Raw genomic sequence first — 24,056 nt, 5'->3', positions numbered from 1 at the left:
AAAAAAGCTATGATTTTAAAAGCCTGTAATTTTCTTAGTAAGCATCAGTCCAAGGTTTCTTAAGACCAATTTTGATGGTAGCCAAATGAAGGATTAACCCTTAATTTGGTCTTGAAGTGCTTAAACAGGATGCAATTTTCAATGAGCTATGAATCTTGGGGCTATACTCCATAAAAATCTGTTCTTTTAAGATTAAACTTTGTATTTAAATGAATCATTTTTCTGGAGTTCTCAAAGTGAAGATCTTGAATGTGAAAATTGAAGAGGCTTTTAATAAAATCAGCTACACTTATTTAATGCTAAAAACCCAATTTTTCCAGCATATTCTCAAGTTTAAAACTGGGTTTCTCAACACTGGGAAACTTAGCTAGAGCTTAGCCAAAACTAGAAGATTGTCTTAAGAGCATAAAACATCAATTTTCTAACTTGGACAGTCAATCGATTCTATTTGGCCCCAGGTTTGTAGTATGTTGGCAATGTCTATTGGTTGAGCAATCTAAGAACTAACCAATTGATCAGTTGGGATTAAATGATCACTTGTAACAAGCATTAAGCTCCAACATCTAATCAAGCAATGGATCGACCAATCAACCAATGAAGTGAGAAATTGTGCCTAATGGCTAACTTGCGCAAAAGTGTCTTATTTAGACTCCAAAAACTTCTTTTTATTTGAGTTTTTGATACACTTTGAGTGCAATTACTCTTATCTTGCATTCTTGGATCTAACTACCTTCTTTAGTATACTTTCACCCTTTGTACCGACCTTCAATACACATTTGGTTCTCTAGACGAGAGGGTTTTGATAAGAGGTGGATGTGTTGATTGGTACTTTGAAGGAGCCTTGGTTTCAACTAGAGGTATAAAAAAGTGTAGTTTGGTTTCAACTAGACAATAGTAGACATGGGTAAGATTGTGCTGAACCAAGTTGAATTTGGTGTTTACTTTCTCTCCCTCTGTCTCTTTATTATTGTATTACCTTTTTGTTATTGTTCACTGTTATATCCCCTTATTATTGCATTGAATTTGATAATTGAAAAAAAAAAAAAAATTAAAGCACCATCACCTAAATCATAATCCTTCCCTAAGAATATGATTTATTTAGGTTCATTTTTAGAACTTCCAACAAGAACCTTTTTTGCAACAAAGTTTTCAACCTTTTTCTCAACTTTTTATTTTCAATATTTTTAAACAAAATCTCATTTTGTTCTTCAAAATTTCAACCATCATTGTTAGCTTTGATGAGTCCTCCTCAAATATTCCTTTGATAAAGTATCGACCTGGTAAATTATCTTATATTGTGTTTGGTTGGATGAAAAATATTTTTTCACATAAAATAGATGTTGAAATTTAAAAAAAAAAAACTTTTTATAAGATATTTTTTCTTCAAATTTTTATAAATAAATAAATATATCTCAAATCAAGTCAACTTAGCATGTTAAACTTTTAATGTGTTTAATAATTTTTAAAGATAATTTGAAATTTATATCAATTAATATATGATTTTTTTAAATTAAAATTGGTTCAAAATGACCATGTTAGTTTCTCCTTTATATATAAATATGTTTTTCGGAGTTTTTTCATGGGGCAAATAAATTTGAAATCAAGTAAGATTTAATGTATGGATTTGTTAACAGTTTAATCATTTTTAAAAATAATTTAAAAATCCAAAATCAAGTGAATTAATATCAATTTTCTTAGCAAATTAGCATTTATTTTAATATAAAGTTTAGTAATTTTGAATTAGTTTGATCCAAAAAAAACTCTATTATTAATTAACTTTTTATTTATCCTTCTATTTTTATTAGCTTTCGTGATTTTTTATGATTAATTTTTATTTATTAAGTAAATATTATTTTTCTTATTTTTATATTTAGCTAAAAAACTCTTAAACGATATTTTATTTAAAAAAATAAAAAATAAAAAATTATTTTAAAATATATTTAACAGAATTATTGTCGAATTAATTTTTTTTCTATTCATATTTTGATTGTTATCAAATTATTCTAATTTTGCATTAAAACACAAGAATCAAAATCATCAAATTTATTTTTATTGAAGAAATAAAAATAGAAATAAATATATATTTTTTCTTTATTTCATCTTACAAGACAGGACTCAAATTTATTCCTATCCAAAAGAAATAGAAATGAAAAATGGAAGAAAAAAGGGGCAACATATTAATTTTTAGAGGGGCATTTAGGTAATACGACTCTAATTTGGATTATATGCAGCTGCGATTTGTGAAGGAAGAATTAATGTGGTGGATTTCAGACACGAAGCTACATCCCATGATACCATTCCTCCCATATTTATTGGATAGGAATATCCTTTTCAGTTTTCACCGTCAGATTAAAAAGACAAAATTCTCCCCAGTAGAGTAGTACACGCAACCATACAAACCAAGGAAATTTCCGGAATGAGAGAGAAATGGGCCAATGGGCGCATTTTCGAGATCTCTCTTCAGCGGTGCTCTCTGGTCTCTCCTCTCTCTCTTCTATCATATGCACATGTGTACTACACATGTGTCGATTATGATGACTGTTTGAATTCCTCTTTCTTTTTGTTGGCTGGAGATGAAAACCTTCTCATCATTTTCTTCTGTTTTCTTCGCTTTTGATTTTGTTGGGCACACTGTTACTGTTAGCATGGAAAATCATGCTGCTGGTAAGTTTTTGGTTCTACGTTGCGGAGAATTAGGTTCGATTTGGAATTTCAGTTTTCTTTCTTTATTTTTATTCTACTCTCATAGTGTTTGTTTTCTTGGATTTGGGTTATGTGGAATTTAGACTCAGTTCGGAATACATCAGCATGTAAGCAACCCGAAAGTAGAATTGCGAGTGGGTTTGCTTTTTTCTCGGAAATTTTTTTATTTTATGATGAGGATGAATTGGGTTTGCCATCTCCATGACTTAATTCTTTGCTATTGCAGAGGACCATTCTATTAACTAGAAGGGATTGGACTTCAATTGATTAGACATCGGTGATCTAGCTATTTCTTCCTGTTTACTGCTTGAGCTATTCTTTTGCTGGTGGGGCTGTTCCAATGTCCGCCTATGCTCATCAAATGGAGCGCGAGTATTCCACCCAAAGCCTTTCTTCTAGTAGAGGAGGTTCTGGTATGCAACATCTTATCTTTGTATGGGTGATTTTCTGATTCATACACTATCATGAGAAGGATTTAGTTTATTTAGCCCATGCAAAGAACTGGGTTTGATGGCTAGTTTATACATCTGTTGTGTCCCCATGAAAATGGGAGCCTACTGATATTGGGTTCCATCTGAAGATGTCTGATACTTGCTTTCAAATTTGTTTTGGTTATTTTAAAAGCTTAGAGAACCAGAAAAATTGCAGGAAAATCTTTTGTCATGAATGTAGGGTTTGCCAAATGGGGCTTTTTTGGGTTATTTGCTATAAAAATTGAATTCATTGGGCAGGGCATGCATCCATTTACATGTATTCCATTTCTTCTGGTATGCCAGTGGTGGCTGATATTGGCGAACTATTGATACATACTGTATTTGACAGGCAGAGGATCATTTTATATTAAGTTTGGCTACCTGTTACATTGATCCTGTTATTTTTCTTGGCCATAGATATGGGGAGCCATTATGTGGTGGAGTCGGGGATCTATATGACATCTTTTGCTGCAACCATCTTCATTGGTGCGCTTACTACCATTGGGGTTTTGCTAATTACTTTGCTGATTGCATTGGTGGTAATGTTGCAATCCTGTCAAATAGAGAGGTCAGGAGCTGTCGACTCGTCAAAGTCTAGTGATTATTACAGTTATTGCAAGATTTTCACTCTTCATGCGGAGATCAACAGCTTGGAAGTAAATGAATTCCCTTCAGTTTGCAAGGATTTTGCTATTCAGTACATAAAAGAAGGTCAATATGCAAAAGATTTTAAGTTTACTATGTGGTTAGCTGAGAAATACTTCAGTACTGTCACACCCCTGGGTGATGGTCTAGATGCACTTTTGTTGGATATAGATGATTTCCACTCATCAAATCCTCTTTACAACAATCTGTACAGGTATTTACCCCCTGTTTTATGAAAACATGTTTGCTTCTATTGCTTTGATCGATGCTTTCCTCCCTGCTAATGTGAAACTTGTTATTGTGGATTATGTTCCTAATGTAAAAATAGCTTGGTTCTTGTAAAGAGCCTATTTTAGGATCCATCAACCACTTGGTTCTTTGGTGAATGTGCTGGTACCTCAGTAAGGGATCAAGGTTTTGGATGTCTTTCTTAAATACTTGTTTTCAAAGGGTTTGAACTCAATAGTTAAAGTTTTATCTTTTTATTCTTCTGATCTCCTCACTTTCTTTTCCCTTCTTGCTATTGCTATTGCTATTGCTATTTTTTTACCAGCGAGAACATCTACTCCAGGATCAATGACAGGATTGATTTAGAACTTCACATGTCCTTCTGATCTAGTCTGTTTTCTTGTCCTCATCTTTTCCACCTATCTCAAATCTAAAATTTGTCAGCTATCAATCATCTGCCATGAAGCTAGAAAAAGAAATATCCCATTAGTAATTTATTTGTTTCTTATTTTCAACTATGTTGGATTTTCAATCGATGTTTGTGCAGCACACAGGCATGGACATATGTAGAATGCTTTTTTTCCTTGCCCAATTTCAGTTTGCGATGTCAATCAGGACATTTCTTTCTTCTATTTTCCTTTCAATGAACCCAGAATGTAGACCCTTTCTGAATGTGATTTGTTACTACTTTTATTTTGATGAATTCCCCTCTAATTTATTTAGTCTGAAATATATATTGTTGCCCTTGAAAATATTCATGAATTTAGATTGTCATTTCTAAATGAAAAAAGAAATACTTGTTTTTCACAGATTTGATCAAAATGGATGTAATGAATGCATTGAAGAGACCAAAGATCTAAAACACAAGCTTATTCTAAGATTTTGCATGAAACTTCAAGCTGGTGGGTGGTCTTTGATTTTGCTATCAAGGAAGCCTGAGAAACAACGAAATGCCACCATAGAGCACCTTACTACTGCAGGATACCGGAATTGGTCTTCATTGATTATGAGGTATTGTTCTCATGTTTCTTTATTGAATGAGACAATTGAATTCATCAAGTAAAGAGCTGCGAAAAATTTAAATGGAGGGGGTACCCTGGTAAAGCCTCACATTTCTAGTTATTGGTACATAAATGTTTTTTTCTCCACACCTCATCAAGCCAGATATATTGGGTATAGCAAACAATATTTAGTCATTCAGGCTAATGGCTAAACTCAGATGTTTATTTTTCTGATCGCCTTTTTCATTTTAGAACTTTTGTGCTTTCAGGGATAATGTAAAACAATAAATTTTCCTAAAAATTTAAGCATAAAAGATTTGGGTTCACAATATATGTCATACTCTCCAACAGATAAGATGTTCCCTTTTGTATTGTTTTTCCCCTTTGTAATGACTCCTTGCTCAAGACCTTGACAGAATTGAATGGAGTATAGTTGTAGTGCACAACCTCGTCAAACCAGTTCTATTTCTTTTCCTTTCTCTTACATTTTTTCTTTCATTTTATTTTTCCAAGATCTTATTATTTAAGAGCTTTTAATCATTTAAAAGGTTTGGGTGTTTGTGAAAGTCTTGCTTATGCTGATTTTTAACCAACAATATCTCTTTTTAGATTCCTAAAATATTGGATAATGAGCTTAATGTCTTAGACTATTCCCTCCTGATCAAGTTTCATTTGCCATTTCTTACTTTATAGAACTCTTTGAGGGCATGTGAAGATATGTTATCCAGATGGTCTCCACTCTTAGATTCCACTTTGTCTCTTATCTGAAGCTATACCTTGAACTTGTAGGTTAATTTGATTTCAGCATTCTTGCAGGTCAGATGATGAAATGCAAATGGATACTCATGAATATTTTTCCAGACAAAGGGGCGTAATACAGAAAGAGGGCTTCCGAATAACAGCTGTGATTAGCGGTCATATGGATGCTCTGACAGGCCCAAGTTTAGGGAAACGCATATTCAAGCTTCCTAATCCAATGTATTACAAGTTTGATGATCACATTGAAAGCGCCAATCTACTGAAGTAGGATCATGTTCCAAGGTGATTGTAACCTGTTAGAGAGTATTCCATTGTATAGTTGTCTCTTATCATATTCCAAGTATTGGCCCTGCTTGAATCTTCTATTATATGTATATTATTGTTACAATCAATTTGATGTCCTACAGAAATTCGTCGCTTGTCTTCCCAGTTGGCTGAGGTGCAGTGCAGTGTATTTCATTATTTGTTTCTAGACAAGTAGTCACAATATGCAATTTTCTCCCCACAAAAATCTTATTGTTCAGCGATATCTGTGAGTTCTGCCTCTCCCTATTGCAATGGGAATCACTTGTGGGTGAAGAGGTCATTTTTAGAAGGCTTAGCATGCAATATAATAACTCAAATTCATGGGGAAGGCTATATTGATAAGCGATAACATGTCCCACAATCCATCAATGTAAGTCTTAAGAATCAAGCACAAATTCTAAAAGTTTATCCAACAATGAAGAGAAGCAGGTGGACCACCTTCCTTGTTTTTCTTTCTAACCAATCCTGCTATCTCCTTCTTATAGCCGTTTTGAATTCTATAGCACCATAGACTTTATTCAACTTGCCCTGAAACTTTCAGAATCAATCATGAAAACCGGGTAGTCCAATTATACAGCATCATGATTCATGGGCAGAATTCAATCTGTGCTGCAATTTTGAGCATCAGTCTTGAACTGGCTAGTAAAGTACTGGTTTGAAGCTTCCATTAGAGCATTGTGTCACAGACTTAAAGGTGTTTTGAATAGGGTGTGATAATTGGCCATCTACATGTGAATACCCTACCTATACTGGATATAAAGCTTTTGGTGAAGTTATGAAACTTTCATCATAGCAAAATATGAAGGGATCAAGGTTCCATCTTATAGAGTAAAAATGCAGGTCTTGATTAACAACACTAGACATTAAATATGCTTATATCAAACAAACATGAGGCAACTCATTTAGCAACCAAGTAGAAATAAATTCTATTAACCAGATCAGAATCATGCCATATACCAGAACTACCTGGAGTTTATCAAACATTAAAAAGAAGCCCAAAGAATAATCAGAGCCCTAATGCAAAGGTGGACAAACCGATTGCAGCCGTTGCAGCCATGCAATCCTTACGCTAGGCTTCTTCAATTGAAGGAAAATTTCTCTGTATTCCTTCTTCAAGAATATGTCTAATGCAAACAAGTATAGTTCGCTTCCTTCTTCTACTTCCTCCATCCTATCCAGGCACTCAATGCACTCCCCAATACTGTAATTCTGTTTACATTGTGCAGATTGAACCGTTATAACACTCCTTGATTCAACAGCATCAAAATGACGCCTAATTTTCCCATCAGGCTTAAAAATTCCTTGCTCATTCATGGGCGAAATGGCGGTGGCCAAACCATCATTTTTCTTCCTACGCTGAGTTGGAGGTTCTGTTTCTCCGCTCACTGCTGTTCCATCAAAGATGGTTTCCAATTCTTCAGTGAACGGGAGCTCCTTGTACCGAAAATGAGCAGCTTCTGGGTTTGCCTGTGATAAACATTACTCCATTACTAATCTGGATTCATGGAGAACCTCCCTGTAGTGGTAGCATTAGCATACCTGTAAATAGTTGTCCCAATCTTCATTGCTCGCTCCAAATTTATGAGAAGCGGAATCCCATTTCATGCTACTAGTTCCAATTAGCTTACACCAAATTTTCCATTGTTCCTTGCTGACATCCCAATGATTCTTTAATTGTTTCCGGTCGTATCTCACACCCACCTTTCTGTGGAATGATTCGACAATATTCCTCCAGCCTTCCTTAGTGAAATGTGTACCTGGCCTATTCCCCTTTATTGTCTGTTCTAAACACAATTCCACAAATATCTTGTGGAATGTGTGTGTCCAAGTGGCTTTTGCCTTTCGAGTGGACATGCCAGAAATCCTCTGTTCGCTTGCCATTTTTATCTGCTAATTCAAGCAGGCATCTATAAACAAAAAGAAGAAAAGAAAAAATAAAAATGAACTAAATACAACCAGGAGATATAACCTCTGTTTATCCAAAACCCACCAATTATGTTTTCAAAGTAGTGACAAATTACCCAACTTATCGAGAACTAAAATGGGACAAGTTGCAGAAACTGCTAGAAGGTCTATAAATTTTGGAGGCTCCGTTTGTTTTCAGGGAAAATAAAATCATAAAGGAATAGGCTAAATGCTGACATATGAAGCTGCTTATCAATTACTAAGCTGTATCAGTGAATAATTTGCATTAGTACAGGAGCATGATGCTAATAATCCAGTCTATTCCTATGAAGTACTGTAGCGCAAAAAATATGAAGGAAAACACTTTAAAATGGCTTCATTTCTTAACCATTTTCCTTCGTTTTTTCCTGGGAACCAAACAAAGACAAAGTGCAGAATTGCCATCAACACAGCAACTATTATGCCACTACCTTGAGAAAAATTGCGAAGAATAAAATTAAAACCATATCTACATTGTTGCTGCAAACAACATCAACAACAACCGCCGTTGTGAAGTTCTCAACAGAATTTCTCAGAATCAACTATTCCCAAAGCCCAAACAGAGCACAATCAAATCCAATTTCCAAAATTCAAAAGACCAAAACAAAATTGGAAAAAATAAACAAAACTAAAGGAGAACAATAGAAATACCATAGGAAAGCGACCTTCATGGATTCTCACAATTCACGAAGCAACAAAATTGGATTAAAATTATATATATATATATATATATATATATATATATACAAATGGAAAATTGAACGAGGAAGATTCCTGATTAGAATTTAATTAGAAAAAATGGAACATCGAAAACAAAATCTAAATACGATAGCACATAAATTCCATGAAATTCTGCAAAGACAACGTCCCAAACAAGAAAGAAAACGAAAGAAAGAGAAAAAGAAAAAAAGCAAACAGGCGTACACAGATGTGAGTAGCTAGATATGTAGGAAGTTACCAAGAAAAATGAGAAGACAAAGAGCGGAAAAGCAGCAGAGCTTCTGAGAGGCAGAGAGTTTCGCCACTCTTTCGCGAAACTTTGAGGAGACGACGTATATCGCTATTACGTATATGACATAAAACGATGGGACTTGGAGTTGGGTATCCGTAGGCCACGGGCCGGGTTTCATTCATTTCTCAGTAGGCCCGGATCCAATCCCCAAATTATTATTATTATTATTATTATTATTATTGCTATTATTTTATACTCGATGTTATTATATTTTTTTAAAAATAAAAATGTATATATAGAAAGAATAAAAAGGGAAAAAATGGTAAAAAAGGAAGCAAAAAGCATTGAAGATATTTAGGTTTTTTTGGTCATATTTCCTAAAACTTGCTTTTAAAAATTATTTTTAAGAAAAAAAAAATCAATAAAAACAATGATGTGTAAATTTGTCTTTTTTTTTTTAAATCAAAAAATAAAACAAAAACTCATTTGAATAAATAAATTTTTTGTATTTTATTTTTAAAATTTAATTTATATAATATTAATTAAATTTATTTGAAGTCTTGTCAATGTATTAAGTTTTGTTGGATTTGACCTTACTTCATTTAGAAAATCTTCCTTCATTTAGAATCTATTTAACTAGTAAAAAAATATAAAAAATAATAATTGTGTGAAGAAATAATAAAACCATAGTGCATTCTAAACCAATTTTGATCTTCTTCTTATTTTTTTTCTAGTGATTAGATCCCATTTTTGAGTTTCAACTACTTTTAAAAATAAAGGTACTCTTTAAAATCTAATGTATTAAGAGCTCATTTGATAGTGATTTTACAAATCACTTCTAATATTTCTAATAGTTGAAATTTTTTATAGTTCAAATATTGAAATTATTATAAATGTTTTTTAGAATCAATTCCTAACACACTCTAAAAGCCTGTTTGATAATGATTTTGGAAAGCGTTTCTAACACTTGAAAATTTTTATCATTGAAGTGTTAAAAATACAAAAAAATATTTCCTAAAATCATTGTCAAACACACTCTTAAAGTATATTTGATAGTAATTCTAAAAAATATTTTTAATATTTTTAATGCTTGAAAATTTTCATCATTCAAATGTTAGAAACGTTTTCTAGAATCACTCTTAAACGGACTTTAAGTGGGATTCGATTTGAATTTCATTTATACAATGAGAAAAATCATTATAACGGAAATCTTACCAATTTTTAAAAACAAGTTCTTATATGAATGATCTCGGCCAAAAACAATTTTAAATGTGATTCTTAATTAATTTAATTACATTGATACCCTTTTCATTCACCATTGGAAAATTCCCTCCAAATTTGGGCAATTCGAGGAAATCTTGAGCCAACAATAACGAAAACTAACACCAATTTGGATCAGTTGAATTGCGTCTTCTGTTTCTTGCTTTCCTGTTTTTCCCTTGAAAATGCCGCTTTATTTTGTAAATGTTTTCTCAACAACCAAACAGAGACCCACCCTTCCCAAAAAAAATTCAGCTGCACGCCCACTACGAATTATGACAACAATTTCATCAAAGCTTCAACATGTACATCACCGCCATCAGGAAAGAAAGAAATCCAATAAGGAGAGAGAAAAAAAGTGAAGGACATCCAAGAACGCTGTCGTTTCAACTGCATGCAACAGCAAGACAACCACCATTTACAAGTCTACCCAACTCATTCATGGAAAATGTAAAGCAAATGAATAGAAACTGGAGCTGATTCTACTGCAACAGCCATAGAGCAACAATGGTGAAAAGCCCTCCCACCATCCTCACCCAACCTCTGCTATAACCAGTTCTAACTGAACCAGAGAACGGGATATTGTACTTCCTTGTCATGTTGGGATACATGATCCCCCAATGTCGTCCGGAATCAGTGCCCTGCCTCGTTTCTCTATCAAACAGCTCATATATGTAAGTCTCCGCCACCCCCTCTCTCCGCAGCGGTGTACCAAGACCCGAGCTCAGATGGGTCACCAGACCATTAATGTACATCTCTGCATAAGCCGGGCTGGCATCAATTTCCGAGGCGTCGCCGGAGCTAGGCCACCCAGTCTCCGTCACTATCACTGGGATACTCTCATGGCCTGCCACCGCCATTGCGCTAATCACCGAATCCACCATCATATCGAACAAGTTCCGGTATCGGACTCCGGTGGTGAGATCGTCACGGTAATTAAAGGGGTGTTGTTGGAAGAGAGCGAACCCAATGGGGATCTCGGAGTTCAAGCGGTACACATTGTACGGGTACAGATTGACCAAGAACGAAGAGTTGGTGTCGTCCAAGAACTGAAGAAGTGGTTTTATCAGTAACTCGGAGACCGGTTCTTGAAACTCCGCCGCCGAAGGAGGAAACGACGTCGTCATGATGTTGATGAAAGAAAAGGTGGTGGAAACAGATATCTTCTGGATCCCAAGATCCCGTAGTCCCAAGTGGACGTTCCTGATCGCCGGGAGGAGAAAATCGGCGAGGTCGGAGGAGGTATCCAGAATGTCGTTGCCGACGGATATGGTGGACACTTTGCTGCGTGGATAGAAGGGTATAACGTGGTGGTAGAGCCACCGGAGAGCATTGGAACGGTTGGAGGCAATGGCCGGAATCAAGGAGTTGGGGATGTTGAGGAGGAGGGAGATGTTGGAGTAGGAGAAGTCTCGGACAACGGAAGGGTCAGATTCGGGCAGCCGTACGGCGGAGAGTTTGAGGGAATGGACGGTGGAGGCAACATGGCTTGGTGGGGTGTGGTCGTGGTCGTGGCGGGGGTCGTGAGTGTAGGTGATGCCAACGACCGGAAGCGAGGAGGTTCCGACGGGGAGAGAGAGAAAGTAGAGGGAGAAAAGGAAGAAGGAGAAAGAGGTGGGGTTTAGTGAGAGAGACATGGTTTTCTTGAAGAGAAGGTTTGTCGAGGGTTTCTCGGGGGTTCTAAATTGAATGCAGAGGGTAGAGGATGGAGGGAAGAGGGAGATCCCAAGTGAGAATATAATCCAACAGACTGACAAGCTCTATGATGCGCATGTGGGTTTCGTTTTGATTTTAACAGTGGGATTTTGGGCGGTTCTGGTGGGATTGCTATTGCTGAGTGCGCACTCCGCTTACTTTAGTCGGGATTTGGAGATCGACAGTTGATTACAGTTGGTATGGCGGTTAGATTAGAAGTTGAGAAGCAAGAGAGCAAGCTGATGGTCCAATTGCATGAGGGCTGAGCTTGGGCCAAACTTGGGCTTCACACTCAGCCCAAAAACCTTCTCCAATCCAATCCAGCCAAGATCTTCAAAAAGTCCTACCGCTTCATTCTATTTCTACTTGGCTAGGAGCTAGTGACTAGGGAGAAAGATGTTCTCATTTGGCAAGCTCTTGTTTATTGGAACTTTCCTGGCCTGCAAATGTTTTAGAAAAATTATTCTTTAACTAGTATTTTCAAAAACAAAAATCAAAGTTTGATAACTTGAAATGTTATCCGAACACTCTTTCTCAGGAACGATGACAAGAATCATCGACACAAGATAAAAGTTTGATAATTGAAACGAAACTTTTCAGAATATGAGCGAAAAGAATTAAAACCTTGTGGACTACCTTCCCTACCCATCTTCACTTTCTTTCATTACCACATGATCACACTCCTTAACGGTAATCACTGTCAATTTAAACATCTAAAGTTCACTAAAATATAAGAAATATTTGTCTGATGTGGAATTATGAAAAGAGACAGGAAACAACACTAAATTCTCTAATTTAATTATTATGAAAAATACAAAGAAAATTTTAAATATAATAAATAAATAAAAAGATCATTTAAAATTTTATTATCTATTCTTTATGAAATAAATATATAATTTTTTTAATAATTTGTAAGACAAATTTATTAGATTTGATCTATCTTTTGTTTTTTCTTTCATATTTCTTTATTTCCATTCTTTCCTGCTTTATTTCGTTTTCTTTGTATTTCTACCAAATTTTCCAACATCAAAATGGAGGGCTTAAGGGCTTTTTAATGGTTGAAAGCCAAATACGAGAGGCAACCCATTTGAGCTCAGGTTAGCGTCCAATAACACTGTTCTGACTTATATGGATTTTGGCCCCTTCTAGCAGTGGGCTCCCGGCTCTCCATCATGTCACCAGAATAATTACTATAATGGTTCAAGATGATGATCCCTACGGTTCATGGCGGTAGCGGGCTTGGGGAAAAAATTCCAGGCCACAAGTTTATCGTGGACTGCTGCAGTTGTTCTAGGCCCGAGAATGAGGTAAATAAGAACATCAACACTTCGAGTTGTAGCCTTGTAGGTAATAGTAATGCCCAAGAATGTCAACAGCATTGAATATCAAAAGATTAATCACTGCCTGAAACCTAACTTACAAATGTGAGGATCTCAATTCGTCTATTTACACAGCATTCCTTTATACAGTGATACCCCTTAAATCCAAAACTCAAAATCCTTCAGCACCATCATGATCATTGAACAACCTGCGTAACATTGCCACAATGTAAATAAGATAAAACCAAGAAAATTTGTTTCATAAACACTTCCCCACCATGGAGGAGGAAAAAGACTCAAAAGACAACATAAAATATATATATATATATATTATCACTAAATGAGATTTGTATTAAAAATGCTAAAACGGGCGACCAAAGTACACACGATGTATACAACGGCAGCCAAAAAGTACCAAAAAAAGGAAGATAAAACAAAAAGATACTCCCTCCCTCAAACTGATCTCAACCAATCAATGAAATCTACTATGGACATCAATCTTTCACCTATAAGCAATTTGGTCCAAGTTAACAAGTTACACAAAAACAAGTATTTCAACTTTTGGATTGAGAGTTCCACATTCTCAAAAGATCTTCTATTTCTCTCTTTCCAAATAGTCTAGAAGAGGCATAAAGGAGCTGCCCTCCAAACGTTTTTCCACTTTCTTCCAACAAAGGAACCATGCTAGCCTAGTAGAGTCTCTCTAACTACGAACCGCATCACCCAAAAAACTCTAAAGAGAGAGAATAATAGCTCTTACAACACCCTTGCCTTGTCACAATGCAAAAAGATGTGGTCAATAGACTCCTCATGAGACAAACATGGGAAACAACGGTTGGCCAAAGACCAACCCCTCCTTTGAAGCTGATCAAGAGTCAAAGCTTTTCCTCAAGTCGCCTCCCAAACAAAAAGGCACACCTTAGGAGGAACCCATGCATTCCACACAACACTAGAAGGGAATTACACTACCCTTCTTGTCTCTAGGCTAACATAAAGTGATTTAACAAAGAAAGTTCCACTCTTCGTATCAACCCAACACACTTTATCCCCTTTACACAAAATAAAATATAGCTGAGAGATTGGAATGAACAAGCAGAAGATGGTGGTAGAGGCCGTGAGTTTAATGGTTCAGACACACAGTGCAAATATTTGAGCAAGCTATTTTACAGTTATCAATGACGACAATGTATTGGAACTAATTAACCTTCAGAGCACTGCATGATAATGGTAATTGAATGGATTGTAACAATTCCTGCGTTATGGGTAGTGGCCTTTGATGCACAATGTGCTCAATGAAAATTTTGGCTACCAGTCAAATGTTTTGGCCAAAGTGACTAGAGCAAGTGGAACTGTGACTTCAGAAATAAATCATATGTCCTATTTTTAAACAAGTTATCATTTTCACAATAATAGAGAATCGGAAATTCTACCATTGCAGCATTTCTTGTATTGAAGGATGGACCGAGTGTTGTCAGGTTTGGATCATCCCTGTGCTTGTTCCAAGCTGCCTCAAACTGCAGACCCTTGCATCTTGAGATGATAGAAAAATAAATTAAATAAATTAAATAACATAACATAAGAACAAGAAAGAGATTGTTGCAACAAACCCCCTGCAAATACTGAAGAATAAAAAGAAAACAATCCTTACTGTTGGAGTAAGATCAGCATCTGAATAACATGTGTTCTGATCTCTTCCCGAGCCCTTCTCAGTGCTGCCTCCTTATATGTAACTGCAAGCTCATCCACCAGTCTGAAACCCAAAATTAGGATAAATAATCATAACAGTGATTTCAGAAGTGGGTATTTGTATAAACAGGAAAGTACATTCTTGTCAGGTTCAATAACAGGAAGGGATATGGTGGTTCTTTTGTAACTTGAAAGAAGGATTGGGTCTTAAGTTGGAGGGAAGAAAGAAGACATGAACGGTTTCAAAGTGAGCCCTTAGCATGGAAGTGGGTATGGCACTCCAATGAACAGTTGCAACAACAAAGGTTGTACTTGAAAGAAACTTCAAGCAATGGGTAGTAGAATGATCTGATCTCTAATGGCCTATCTAGAGGTTATTCTTCCTGAAGTAGCTTCAAGACTCAGCACCATAAGATTAAGTATAATCATATATAATCATAGTCTGGTACAATGAGCTAAAACAGGTGCATCAATTACTTGAAGGTGTAGAAAAAAAAACAAGGACCATTGTGGTATCCTATGGAAATAGAATCAACCAATTGTGTTCTTGGAAAATTAGAATAATTATAGTTCCTTTCTTATGAAATGTAAGTGAATACTATAATTGTTCTCAGGATGTATTTAAGAACACAGTAACTTGAGGATTTCCAAAAATCATATTTTCTGCTTCCTGCTTTCCATACTGCAATTCTGATAATGTAAATGATCCACTTCCACTTTCAAAAGCTATATAAGACATAACAAGATCATTTTGATTTCCATGGGAACTCCAATGCCCCCTTAAACGAACACTATATGTAGGGATAAAGTTCATTATCAAGTTCACCTTTCAACATATGGTGTATTCCTTATCCATGTTAGCTTTGTTACCGTGTAGACCCGTTTGAGGACCTGCAAGACAAGGGAAAAAATGCAAGATTTCTATATCCCTTAGTACTTCCAAAAAACATCAATACTGCATAAACTTATTCTTGGTTCTCCCCATCCCTAATCCTTCCACCCCCACCCGAAATCCCACGACAACATTACAGGGGCTCAGAGTTTGTTAATGAGAAAAAGACTGCCCTAAAACCTACGAATAGATAGAAAACTACATCAAATGATATCATAAAAATCATTATCAATCTAATAGTGTAGAGCTAAACAATATGTTAATAAAATAGTTAAGTTGACAATTTTGCTCCAGAAACTACTTAACTTCCACTGAAACTTATAAGCTTCAAGAATAAGTCGAAGACTCTACAATCAAAGATTCGAGTACAAGCTGAAAAGGAGAACAAAAGATGCTTGAAAGCAATTGGGAACAATCAAGTAAATTTAAGCGCAAAAAAAGAGGAAATCAAGGTGGATGCTTGAACTTTGAGTGCCACCATGGGATGGCACTCAAGCACCACACATTTTTCTTAGAATATTTTTTTTTTCGAAAATAATGTTTCCTAAAGTTACATGAGTAAAAATTAGGGCTTGCATAGAAAAACAAAAAGAAAATAACTTTTCAAGAGAGCCTTGCAAAGAAAAAAAAGAAAAAAAGAAGTAACAATTCACCATTACCTTAGATCCAAAGCTCACAGAAACCTTCCAAAGAGATCAGGAAAGTTCTTTAGATATAAAGGCAACGGTTAAAGTTTTCGATTGGTTTAGCCTTAACACAGTTTTGAGGTGATTCACTGAGGAGCACGAGCAGGGTTGTGCTAAGGAGACAAAGAAGTGTAGGTGTAGGATGGCATAAGTCTCATGGGAATTGGTAACCTCTGAATCAGGTAAAACTGTTACTCTTCTTTCATATATAGGAGATTGTTTTTGTGGTCAATAAACCTGTGATTTTTTACATTTGCAAAGGTTTCAGTCGATATTCTGTAGGCGGTATTTCACATATATCTGGTGTTCATTATCTGCAATTGGTTATTCCTTTTATACTTGACATATTCTTGGATACCATTGGTCTGGTTAAATTAATTGATTAATAATTAAGGTTCAAGAAAATAGAGTTTGAGGCCATAAATCAAACTAAAATTGGACTACCAATTCTTTTCAACCCTTTTAGGTAATACTATGAATTAAGAAGAGAGAATTAACACAATATATTTTCCTTTCCTTTTGAGTAAACTAAGACAAGCTTCTCTTACTAAGACACTTTTTCTAGTAAGGATATGTCAAAGAAAATCAATGAATATCCACAACAAAGCCACGTACAATGAGACTAGCTTCCAACAAAATATTACCAAGGCAGAAGACCAAAGTCATCTACTGCACAATTTCATAATAATGACAACAGCTCTCTTAAGGGTGTACTTTATAAATATTCCATTGCAAGTTATATAACAGTTATTAAAGACAAGGAAGAAGGCCCAAACAAGACCTACATCCAAGATTCATGCACCAGAAAAAGACCAAATTTTCATAAGCACTTTAAGAACGTTATGTCAATAAAAATAAAATAAAATAAGATAAATAAATAAAAAGAATCATTACTTCTTATAGAGAAAGATTCAGTTATTTTTACCAGTAGAAGAGTTTGATCATTATCAGAATGCATCCACTGAAAGAAAAGTGGAAAAATACGTCTGAAATGAGCTAATAACACAAGACCAACACTACTGAAAAGTGGCTCAATGTGTTGAAGCCATGGGGTATAGCGGTCTTTATTCTTTGGCTGACGCTCCAAGTGATTTAACATCTCATTTAGAATCCTTTCATACCTATATAGAAAGTAAATGATAAGGAAAGAACGAACAAATAAATTTTTCAAAACATGATGGACATGAAAAAACTACATCATTTTAAGCCACATAAGTCACAAAATCGTCAACAACAGATGCTGCAAATTGTAGTCTGTGTAATAGTATCACAGCTGAGCAACATAATCCACACAACTGACCACAAATGTAACATATTCAATTCACAGGATACCTCAAGCCAGAATAAGGGGAAAGGATGACTTTTGCCAATACAGAAACAAATGTGGCAAGGTTGGTTGAAAGTCTATTATCCTAAAGATGAAACTGACCCTGTTTTTCTTGTCATAATTTAGAAGTTCATTGAGTCACTCAGTCAACCTAAAGATGAAATTTTCATAAGAAAAAGCAAATAACTAGCAGTATAAAGCTAACCTGGCCCCACCCCAGGACATCAAGCAAGAGTAAAGCCATCATTTCTGCAGGACTCATTTTGCAATTGTAATAGTATTGAATTTATATCAAAATTCTCGGTGTGAAGGATAGACCTACTTCATTCTGACCTGCACTCCTTCCATTAATAACATCATCTCTGATATAAGTTATATATTCATTTATTATTTATGGATTAACAAGACAGCACTTGAAGCAAGACATTATGGAATTTAAGCAGAAACAGCAACAAACAAGTGAAGCATACCATGAGCTACGAGGATTACTTCCATGTATACAAGTCACAAGAAGTACCGACATCTCAACTACAAGATGCCATATCTCATCACTTGAAGCAATATTCTGACAGCATGTATCAAGGATCACATCTTCATACCAACTGAATTCAGTAGCTTTCACATTTTTTCCTAGATGTATAAAACTAATCATCCCCTGCCCCTGAAGAGATTCAAACCAAGGAATTGAAACCACAACCCATAAGGACAAAAACAATGTTTAATAGCTGAAGCAAAATCAAAATTAACAACTGGAAATTTCTAAGAAAGAAAAAAAAAAGGACCAAAAATATATTCCAGCACATACTTTCACTTCTGGTGACCAGTGATCAAGAGCTGTCAATGCACAGGGAATCACCAAAGAACACAGCTTCCCTAAATGAGGTTGCTCAACCTGAAAAACAACCTATCATTTCACCACCAACAAACAAAGTGCATACATAGCTAAATCAAAATTTGGAAGTATTATAACAAAAACTAAAAGCAAACCTGTGTAACAAACCATCTAAGCTGATAAGCAGCCACAACTGCATAAGCAAGTGGAGCTCTTGCTGATGCAGCTGAGACCTCATCACAATCATCCAAATGATTAATCGAACTCTCCTTGATACTTGCTTTCAGTAAAGGCATCACTAAAGGTATCAATTCCACCACCAATTTCTTGTCATCAGAGACCAAACTACAGTCCACGCCCAATTCAACAATCCTTGTTGATTTTCCGGCATTTAAATTGGCGGAAAAGGCTTTGGCGAGCTCTTCAAAAGCCGAAACTGCCGTAACTGAGAGGTCCTTGGGGATCCACGAGAGCGAGGCATGGTTCGAGCCTTGGGCGGAGGCTAATGCCGCACAGCACAATGAGAAATCTTTGATTTCGCATTCAATTTGGTCTTCGGTGATTCTGCGGCCTTCTGTCCGATTTGATATTGAGGTTTTGCGTGGGAGAAGGGACTCAAGCATGGATTTCACGGACACATTTGTGCCTTCTTCTGGATTGTACTGCGCTTTGGATAGAGATTCTTGGATTGTTTCTGATAACCTAGATTGCTCAGAGTCAGAAGAGCAGTAGCAGTCGTAATTGAAGAAGAAGAAGAGAGAGGAAAAGAAAGCTTACCGAATGAGATTGTCGTGTAAGGTTGAGAGGGCTTCCGCCATGTCCGACTCAGTTCAACTCGTGAGGTCTGAGTTACTTATTTTCAGCGGATTCTCGTTTACCGAGAGCCAAACGACGTCGTTTGTTGTACTTCCGTAAGTTTTCCTAGGAGGTTTACTTTCAAATGTGGTTCAAATTTCCCATTTTACCCTTGTGAGCAAATGCAAGCGTCTCTCAGGTTACTGCACAAATCCTTCTGCTCATGGCACCAACCACCATCGACAGCAGAGAAGCTCTTTCTGCTCTCTTCTCGCGGTCACCTCGACGAAGCTATCCGCATCCTCCGTTCGAACCCCAGCCCGAACTTCCCCCAACTATCTTCCGAAACATACCTTTCCCTCATACGTTCTTGCATCAAATTCAAAGCCTTCAGTCAAGGCAAAGAGATCCACAAGCACATGGTCAATGCTGGATTTGAACCTAGTTTAGCTCTACTGAACAATATAATGATCATGTACTCGAAATTCGGAGATTTTGGTGAGACCTTCAAAGTGTTTGAGGGAATGGGCGAGAGAAACTTGTTTTCTTGGACTGTGATGATTGGGGCCTGTTCCAAAAATGGGGATGCGGAGAAAGCCATTGAGCTTTATGGGAAAATGATTTCTTCGGGAGTCAAAGCAGATTGTTTTCTTTATCCTTTGGTTCTGAAGTCTTGTGGTGCGGTAAAGGATTTGAGGAGAGGGCAGTGTGCTCATGGGGAAGTTTTGATAACTGGGCTACTAGGGGATGTTGTTGTGATGAATTCTCTCATTGACATGTACATGAAATGTGAAATGGTGGATGATTCTGAGAGGGTTTTCGATGAGATGGATATTAGAGATGTGATTACTTGGACAACAATGATCGTTGGCTATATGCAGATGGGTCGCGGTTTAGAAGGATTAGAACTTCTGAAAGAAATGTTGAATTCTCAAGTTAGGCCTAGTTCTGCTACTCTAGCAGGTGTTTTACCCCTGTTTTCTGATTTGGGATACTTGGAATTGGCGAAACAGATTCATGGTTTGGCAGCTGTGACAGGATTCGAGTATGAAAAGCATGTGGGCACTGCCCTAGTTGATGTGTATGGCAACTGTGGAGGTCTGTATTTTGGTCGCCTCGTTTTTGATAGAGTCAAGGAGAAGGATGTATCATGCTGGAACACTATGATCAAAAGCTATGTTCAGGCTAATCTCAGTGATGAAGCAATTAGTTTATTGAAATTTATGCATTTAGATGGTATACATCCAGTGAAATCGACTTGGTATTGCTTCTTTCCACACTATTCTAAAAGTAAATTTTCCATTCATAAGTTTCTCAAGCTGATTAAATGTCTAGAACATGCTGGAGTAAAACCTGGTGTAGTTCCTGATACATTGTTAGATCAGATGTATGAAAATGTTGAAAATGTTGGGCGGGTGAAGGAACTTCACTTGTTCTTTAAAAGGAGTGGAGGTATCTCTAACAGCTCTGTTGGCTCCAGTTTAGTAAGAATGTACTCTAAATTTGCAGTACTAGAACCTGCTCAAGAAATTTTTAGCTGCCTTGGTGTAAAGGAACTAGATTCTTGGAATTCTATTCTAGCTTGCTATGCTCACAATGGTTATGCAAATAAGGCATCGGAACTTTTCAATAAGATGAGGAAGACTGGGATAGAACCCAATGTTCGAAGTTGGAATACTCTAATTGCTGGATTTGTTGATGTTGGTGATTTTGAAGCTGCTTTGGAAACTTTCTCTGAGATGAAGTGGACAAACCAAAGACCCAACTTGGAAAGTTACAATCTTGTGCTTCCAATTATTGAAAGTTCTGCTAGTTCAATGATAGGGAAGCAATTACACTGCATGTTACTAAGAAGCGAGGGTGAGATTAATAAGTTTCTCTGCACAGCCTTCATCAACATGTATGGAAGCAGCGAAAATGCAAGCTATGCCATTAAGCTCTTTGATTCAATGGATTCTAAGGACTTAGTATCATGGAATTCGATCATTTCATGTCTCATGAAGGGCGGGTTTCTCAACGAAGCCTCTAGGATTTTCCATGAAATGGAAGTTGCAGGGATAGAAGGGAATACTATAACTTGGACCACACTGGTGGCAGGCTATGCACAACATGGGCTAGTCGATGAAAGTTTGAAGCATTTCCGAGAACTTCAATTGAAGGGACTAAAACCCAACTCCATCACTATAGCTAGCATCCTTCCAGCCTGTGCACAGTCAGCAACCTTATCCCATGGAAAATCCATTCATGGTTACATCATAAGAAATGAGATCATCTCAGAAGATTTATTTGTCTCCAATGCTCTCATTGACATGTACATCAAATGCGGACTCCTGGAATACTCTGAGCAGGTCTTTAGGAGGTTGCATCGAAAAGACATTATTTCCTGGAACACTATCATTCAGGGCTATGTGATACATGGGAGAGCCAAAACTGCTCTCTCCTCCTTTTACCAGATGCTCGATGAAGGGTTTGAACCTGATGGCATCACCTTTGCAGGGGTTCTTTCTGCATGTAGCCAGGCTGGAATGGTTAATGAAGGATGGGAACATTTTAATAACATGGACCCAAAGTATGGGTTAATTCCTACGGGGAAGCATTATACATGCATAGTAGATCTTTTAGGGCGTGCTGGTCTCTTTGAGGATGCCAGAAATTTCATTTATCAGATGTCACTTCAACCAACAGCAAGCTTATGGGGTGCTCTTCTTTCAGCCTGCAAGATGCACAGAAATGTAGAGATGGCCGAGCTTGCAGCCAGCCATCTCTTAGAGCTACAGCCTGAGAATTCAGAAAATTATATGATATTATCTGATATTTATGCCAAGGCAAGGAGATGTGATGATTTCAATCGCATCAATAAGATGATGGAAGATCATGAGGCCAGAAAATTGCCTGGCTGTAGTTGGATTGAGATTGGGAACTCTGTTTATTCATTCACGCCTGAGAATCTTCTCAATCGGGACATCAAAGAGGAAGTAATTACAATGCTATTGCTTTTGAAGAAGTTGATGATTATGGTTGAAGAAGGGTATGTCTCAGAGGTGAATATCATGAACTAACTTGCAGTGGCCGAGGGCCATATGAAGTGTGAGGAGATGAATGAAGAGACTTGTTGTACACAGTGAAGCTGTATGAACATAATTCTTTCAAGTGATGAAAAAAATAATATCAGATTACTGTCAAATGTTTTGTATGATTTAAGATAAATTTCCTTTAAACCCACTAGGAGTGTACTGCATTTGTGAGTGAAATGGGCCCTCGCTCATAAATCTCAATAGCCTTAGAATGAAGGCATGTGCTCCATTATAAGCCCTTCCATCAATCATTCAGCTTGCCCAACCACCCATCATATAATACAGGAAAATGCAAAGCACAGTGGTACTTACAAAACAAAAAATCTAGACCGAATATGTATAATGAGATCCGAGTCATCCAATGAGGATATAAATGAATGAAAATAAGATATAAAGGTACAAATAAATGGATGACATTACGATATAAAGATACAAATAATGGAATCAGACAATGTCTTTTTAGTAAAAACCTGAGAAAAGTATGTTTCTGTAGTGTATATAGTAACCGAAGCATATTATATATTTTGTAAAGGAAACCAAATCCAGTCCTCAGTCAAGTGGGTCCAGGCGAAAAACAAGTCTCCTAAGTCATCGAGTTGTGAAATTTATGTCCGTGAAGCAGGGTTCAAGACCAATTGGATCATGTGCAGTTACGTTGCAGTTTATTTGGCCAATTCTGTCACACATGATCCCATGATTGTCTGGCATATCCTAGAAGCTAAAAATATTTAAGTTATGTTTGGTTCTCGGACAATATTACACATTATCGCATAACAATAGTATGGAATATATTAGAAACTAAAAATATTTAGGTTTTGCTTGGTTTTTCAAAAATAAAATAAAAAATAAAATAATTTTCTCATATTTAATTTTGTTATAGAAAATCAAATATAATTAAAATGAATTTAAAATTTCTATATTTTTAAATTATTTAATCTTATTATTATGAAGAGAAATGAGTAAAATAAATTTTAAAATAATTTATTAAATATAAATCTATTTTTCATTTCCACTCATTTTTTATTTTCATCTATTTTTTTTAAGTCTGTATTATTTCCTTAGCCTTGCAATTGAGCAAAGGAAGAAGCCGTATCGTAGCTTCAAGTTGAAACTGGGCTGACACTTCCCATGAGACTCAACAGTCCTCAAATGAGGAGAAGCACAACCACCAAGGGTCCAGAACACTTTCCGTGCCTTGAGGTAATAAAAGGCCATCATGGCCGTTCATCATAAGACTTGACGCGCGTGTAATTATGTGTCTCCTGAAAAATATTAGGGATCAAAGTCTGAAAAGCGTGAACCAACAATATTATTCGCCTCTTAAGCGGCCGTCTCATTGACCAATTAAAATTTAGGGTTATTCGGAGCTCAGGCCAAAATAATCTTGAAATCGGAAAAATGCTCTCCACGTTCATTTTTCTTTTCAACACGATCCTTTTGAACATTTCGTCTTCCTTTAATTCCTCCCAAAAACTATTT

General features: G+C 36.3%; 5 protein-coding genes across 16 annotated transcripts; 2 read left to right on the top strand and 3 right to left on the bottom strand.

The window, feature by feature from the left end:
• The first annotated feature begins 2,420 nt into the window (after window positions 1-2,420).
• Window positions 2,421-6,336, top strand: LOC100246113 (uncharacterized protein At2g39920). 10 transcript variants are annotated; one of them, XR_009467339.1, is made up of 7 exons: window positions 2,421-2,664; window positions 2,787-2,837; window positions 2,930-3,116; window positions 3,594-4,035; window positions 4,860-5,060; window positions 5,856-6,091; window positions 6,217-6,336. XR_009467339.1 is itself a non-coding variant. In XM_059741657.1 (7 exons), the coding sequence occupies exons 3-6, from the start codon at window positions 3,044-3,046 to the stop codon at window positions 6,075-6,077; spliced, it is 927 nt and encodes a 308-aa protein (XP_059597640.1). In that variant the 5' UTR covers window positions 2,422-2,664; window positions 2,787-2,810; window positions 2,930-3,043; the 3' UTR covers window positions 6,078-6,091; window positions 6,217-6,336. The 10 variants fall into 10 exon arrangements, 9 of the variants coding, with proteins under 9 accessions (XP_059597642.1, XP_010658481.1, XP_059597643.1 ...); XM_059741657.1 differs by having other exon boundaries at window positions 2,422-2,664; window positions 2,787-2,810; window positions 5,867-6,091; XM_010660176.2 differs by having other exon boundaries at window positions 2,422-2,664; window positions 5,867-6,091.
• Window positions 6,337-7,016: 680 nt separating this feature from the next.
• LOC104881124 (L10-interacting MYB domain-containing protein) lies at window positions 7,017-9,151 on the bottom strand. 2 transcript variants are annotated; one of them, XM_059741661.1, is made up of 3 exons: window positions 9,018-9,151; window positions 7,655-8,002; window positions 7,017-7,582 (listed from the first exon to the last, which is right to left on the bottom strand). In XM_059741661.1, the coding sequence occupies exons 2-3, from the start codon at window positions 7,994-7,996 to the stop codon at window positions 7,130-7,132; spliced, it is 795 nt and encodes a 264-aa protein (XP_059597644.1). In that variant the 5' UTR covers window positions 7,997-8,002; window positions 9,018-9,151; the 3' UTR covers window positions 7,017-7,129. The 2 variants fall into 2 exon arrangements, with proteins under 2 accessions (XP_059597644.1, XP_019079957.1); XM_019224412.2 differs by lacking the exon at window positions 9,018-9,151 and having other exon boundaries at window positions 7,655-8,758.
• A 1,602-nt stretch (window positions 9,152-10,753) lies between these two features.
• LOC100266823 (glucan endo-1,3-beta-glucosidase 12) lies at window positions 10,754-12,071 on the bottom strand. The gene has a single exon (XM_002276182.4). It carries the CDS (start codon window positions 11,906-11,908, stop codon window positions 10,754-10,756), a length of 1,155 nt encoding a protein of 384 aa, XP_002276218.1. The 5' UTR covers window positions 11,909-12,071.
• A 1,198-nt stretch (window positions 12,072-13,269) lies between these two features.
• On the bottom strand, window positions 13,270-19,588 carry LOC100261631 (uncharacterized protein At2g39910). Of its 2 annotated transcripts, XM_002276207.4 has the most exons (9): window positions 19,486-19,588; window positions 18,864-19,410; window positions 18,682-18,768; window positions 18,347-18,537; window positions 17,475-17,670; window positions 15,798-15,862; window positions 14,934-15,035; window positions 14,716-14,815; window positions 13,270-13,494 (listed from the first exon to the last, which is right to left on the bottom strand). In XM_002276207.4, exons 1-9 carry the CDS (start codon window positions 19,524-19,526, stop codon window positions 13,483-13,485), a joined length of 1,341 nt encoding a protein of 446 aa, XP_002276243.1. In that variant the 5' UTR covers window positions 19,527-19,588; the 3' UTR covers window positions 13,270-13,482. The 2 variants fall into 2 exon arrangements, with proteins under 2 accessions (XP_002276243.1, XP_059598037.1); XM_059742054.1 differs by lacking the exon at window positions 13,270-13,494 and having other exon boundaries at window positions 14,477-14,815.
• On the top strand, window positions 19,525-22,562 carry LOC104881125 (pentatricopeptide repeat-containing protein At2g21090-like). The gene is made up of 2 exons (XM_010660181.2): window positions 19,525-19,619; window positions 19,703-22,562. The coding sequence occupies exons 1-2, from the start codon at window positions 19,525-19,527 to the stop codon at window positions 22,560-22,562; spliced, it is 2,955 nt and encodes a 984-aa protein (XP_010658483.2).
• Window positions 22,563-24,056: the final 1,494 nt, after the last annotated feature.

This window comes from Vitis vinifera, chromosome 13 (assembly GCF_030704535.1).
Source record: "Vitis vinifera cultivar Pinot Noir 40024 chromosome 13, ASM3070453v1".
NCBI classification, from domain to species: Eukaryota; Viridiplantae; Streptophyta; class Magnoliopsida; order Vitales; family Vitaceae; genus Vitis; species Vitis vinifera.
The sequence above is the reverse complement of the archived record's forward strand: the minus strand, read 5'-3'. Positions and strand labels throughout refer to the sequence as shown.

Excerpts from the sequence above, each read along its gene's own strand:
- LOC104881124 (XM_059741661.1), bottom strand. The coding sequence starts at position 7,996 with ATGGCAAGCGAACAGAGGATTTCTGGCATGTCCACTCGAAAGGCAAAA. Across the intron at positions 7,583-7,654 it reads ATTGGGACAACTATTTACAG|GCAAACCCAGAAGCTGCTCA; the intron begins GTATGCTAATGC and ends TGTTTATCACAG.
- LOC104881125 (XM_010660181.2), top strand. The coding sequence starts at position 19,525 with ATGTCCGACTCAGTTCAACTCGTGAGGTCTGAGTTACTTATTTTCAGC. Across the intron at positions 19,620-19,702 it reads ACGTCGTTTGTTGTACTTCC|GTTACTGCACAAATCCTTCT; the intron begins GTAAGTTTTCCT and ends AGCGTCTCTCAG.
- LOC100261631 (XM_059742054.1), bottom strand. The coding sequence starts at position 19,526 with ATGGCGGAAGCCCTCTCAACCTTACACGACAATCTCATTCG. Across the intron at positions 17,671-18,346 it reads AGTAATCCTCGTAGCTCATG|GTATGAAAGGATTCTAAATG; the intron begins GTATGCTTCACT and ends CTTTCTATATAG. Across the intron at positions 15,036-15,797 it reads AATACACCATATGTTGAAAG|ACTGGTGGATGAGCTTGCAG; the intron begins GTGAACTTGATA and ends TTTGGGTTTCAG.
- LOC100246113 (XM_059741658.1), top strand. The coding sequence starts at position 3,044 with ATGTCCGCCTATGCTCATCAAATGGAGCGCGAGTATTCCACCCAAAGC. Across the intron at positions 3,117-3,593 it reads TTCTAGTAGAGGAGGTTCTG|ATATGGGGAGCCATTATGTG; the intron begins GTATGCAACATC and ends TCTTGGCCATAG. Across the intron at positions 4,036-4,859 it reads CTTTACAACAATCTGTACAG|ATTTGATCAAAATGGATGTA; the intron begins GTATTTACCCCC and ends TGTTTTTCACAG.
- LOC100266823 (XM_002276182.4), bottom strand. The coding sequence starts at position 11,908 with ATGTCTCTCTCACTAAACCCCACCTCTTTCTCCTTCTTCCTTTTCTCC.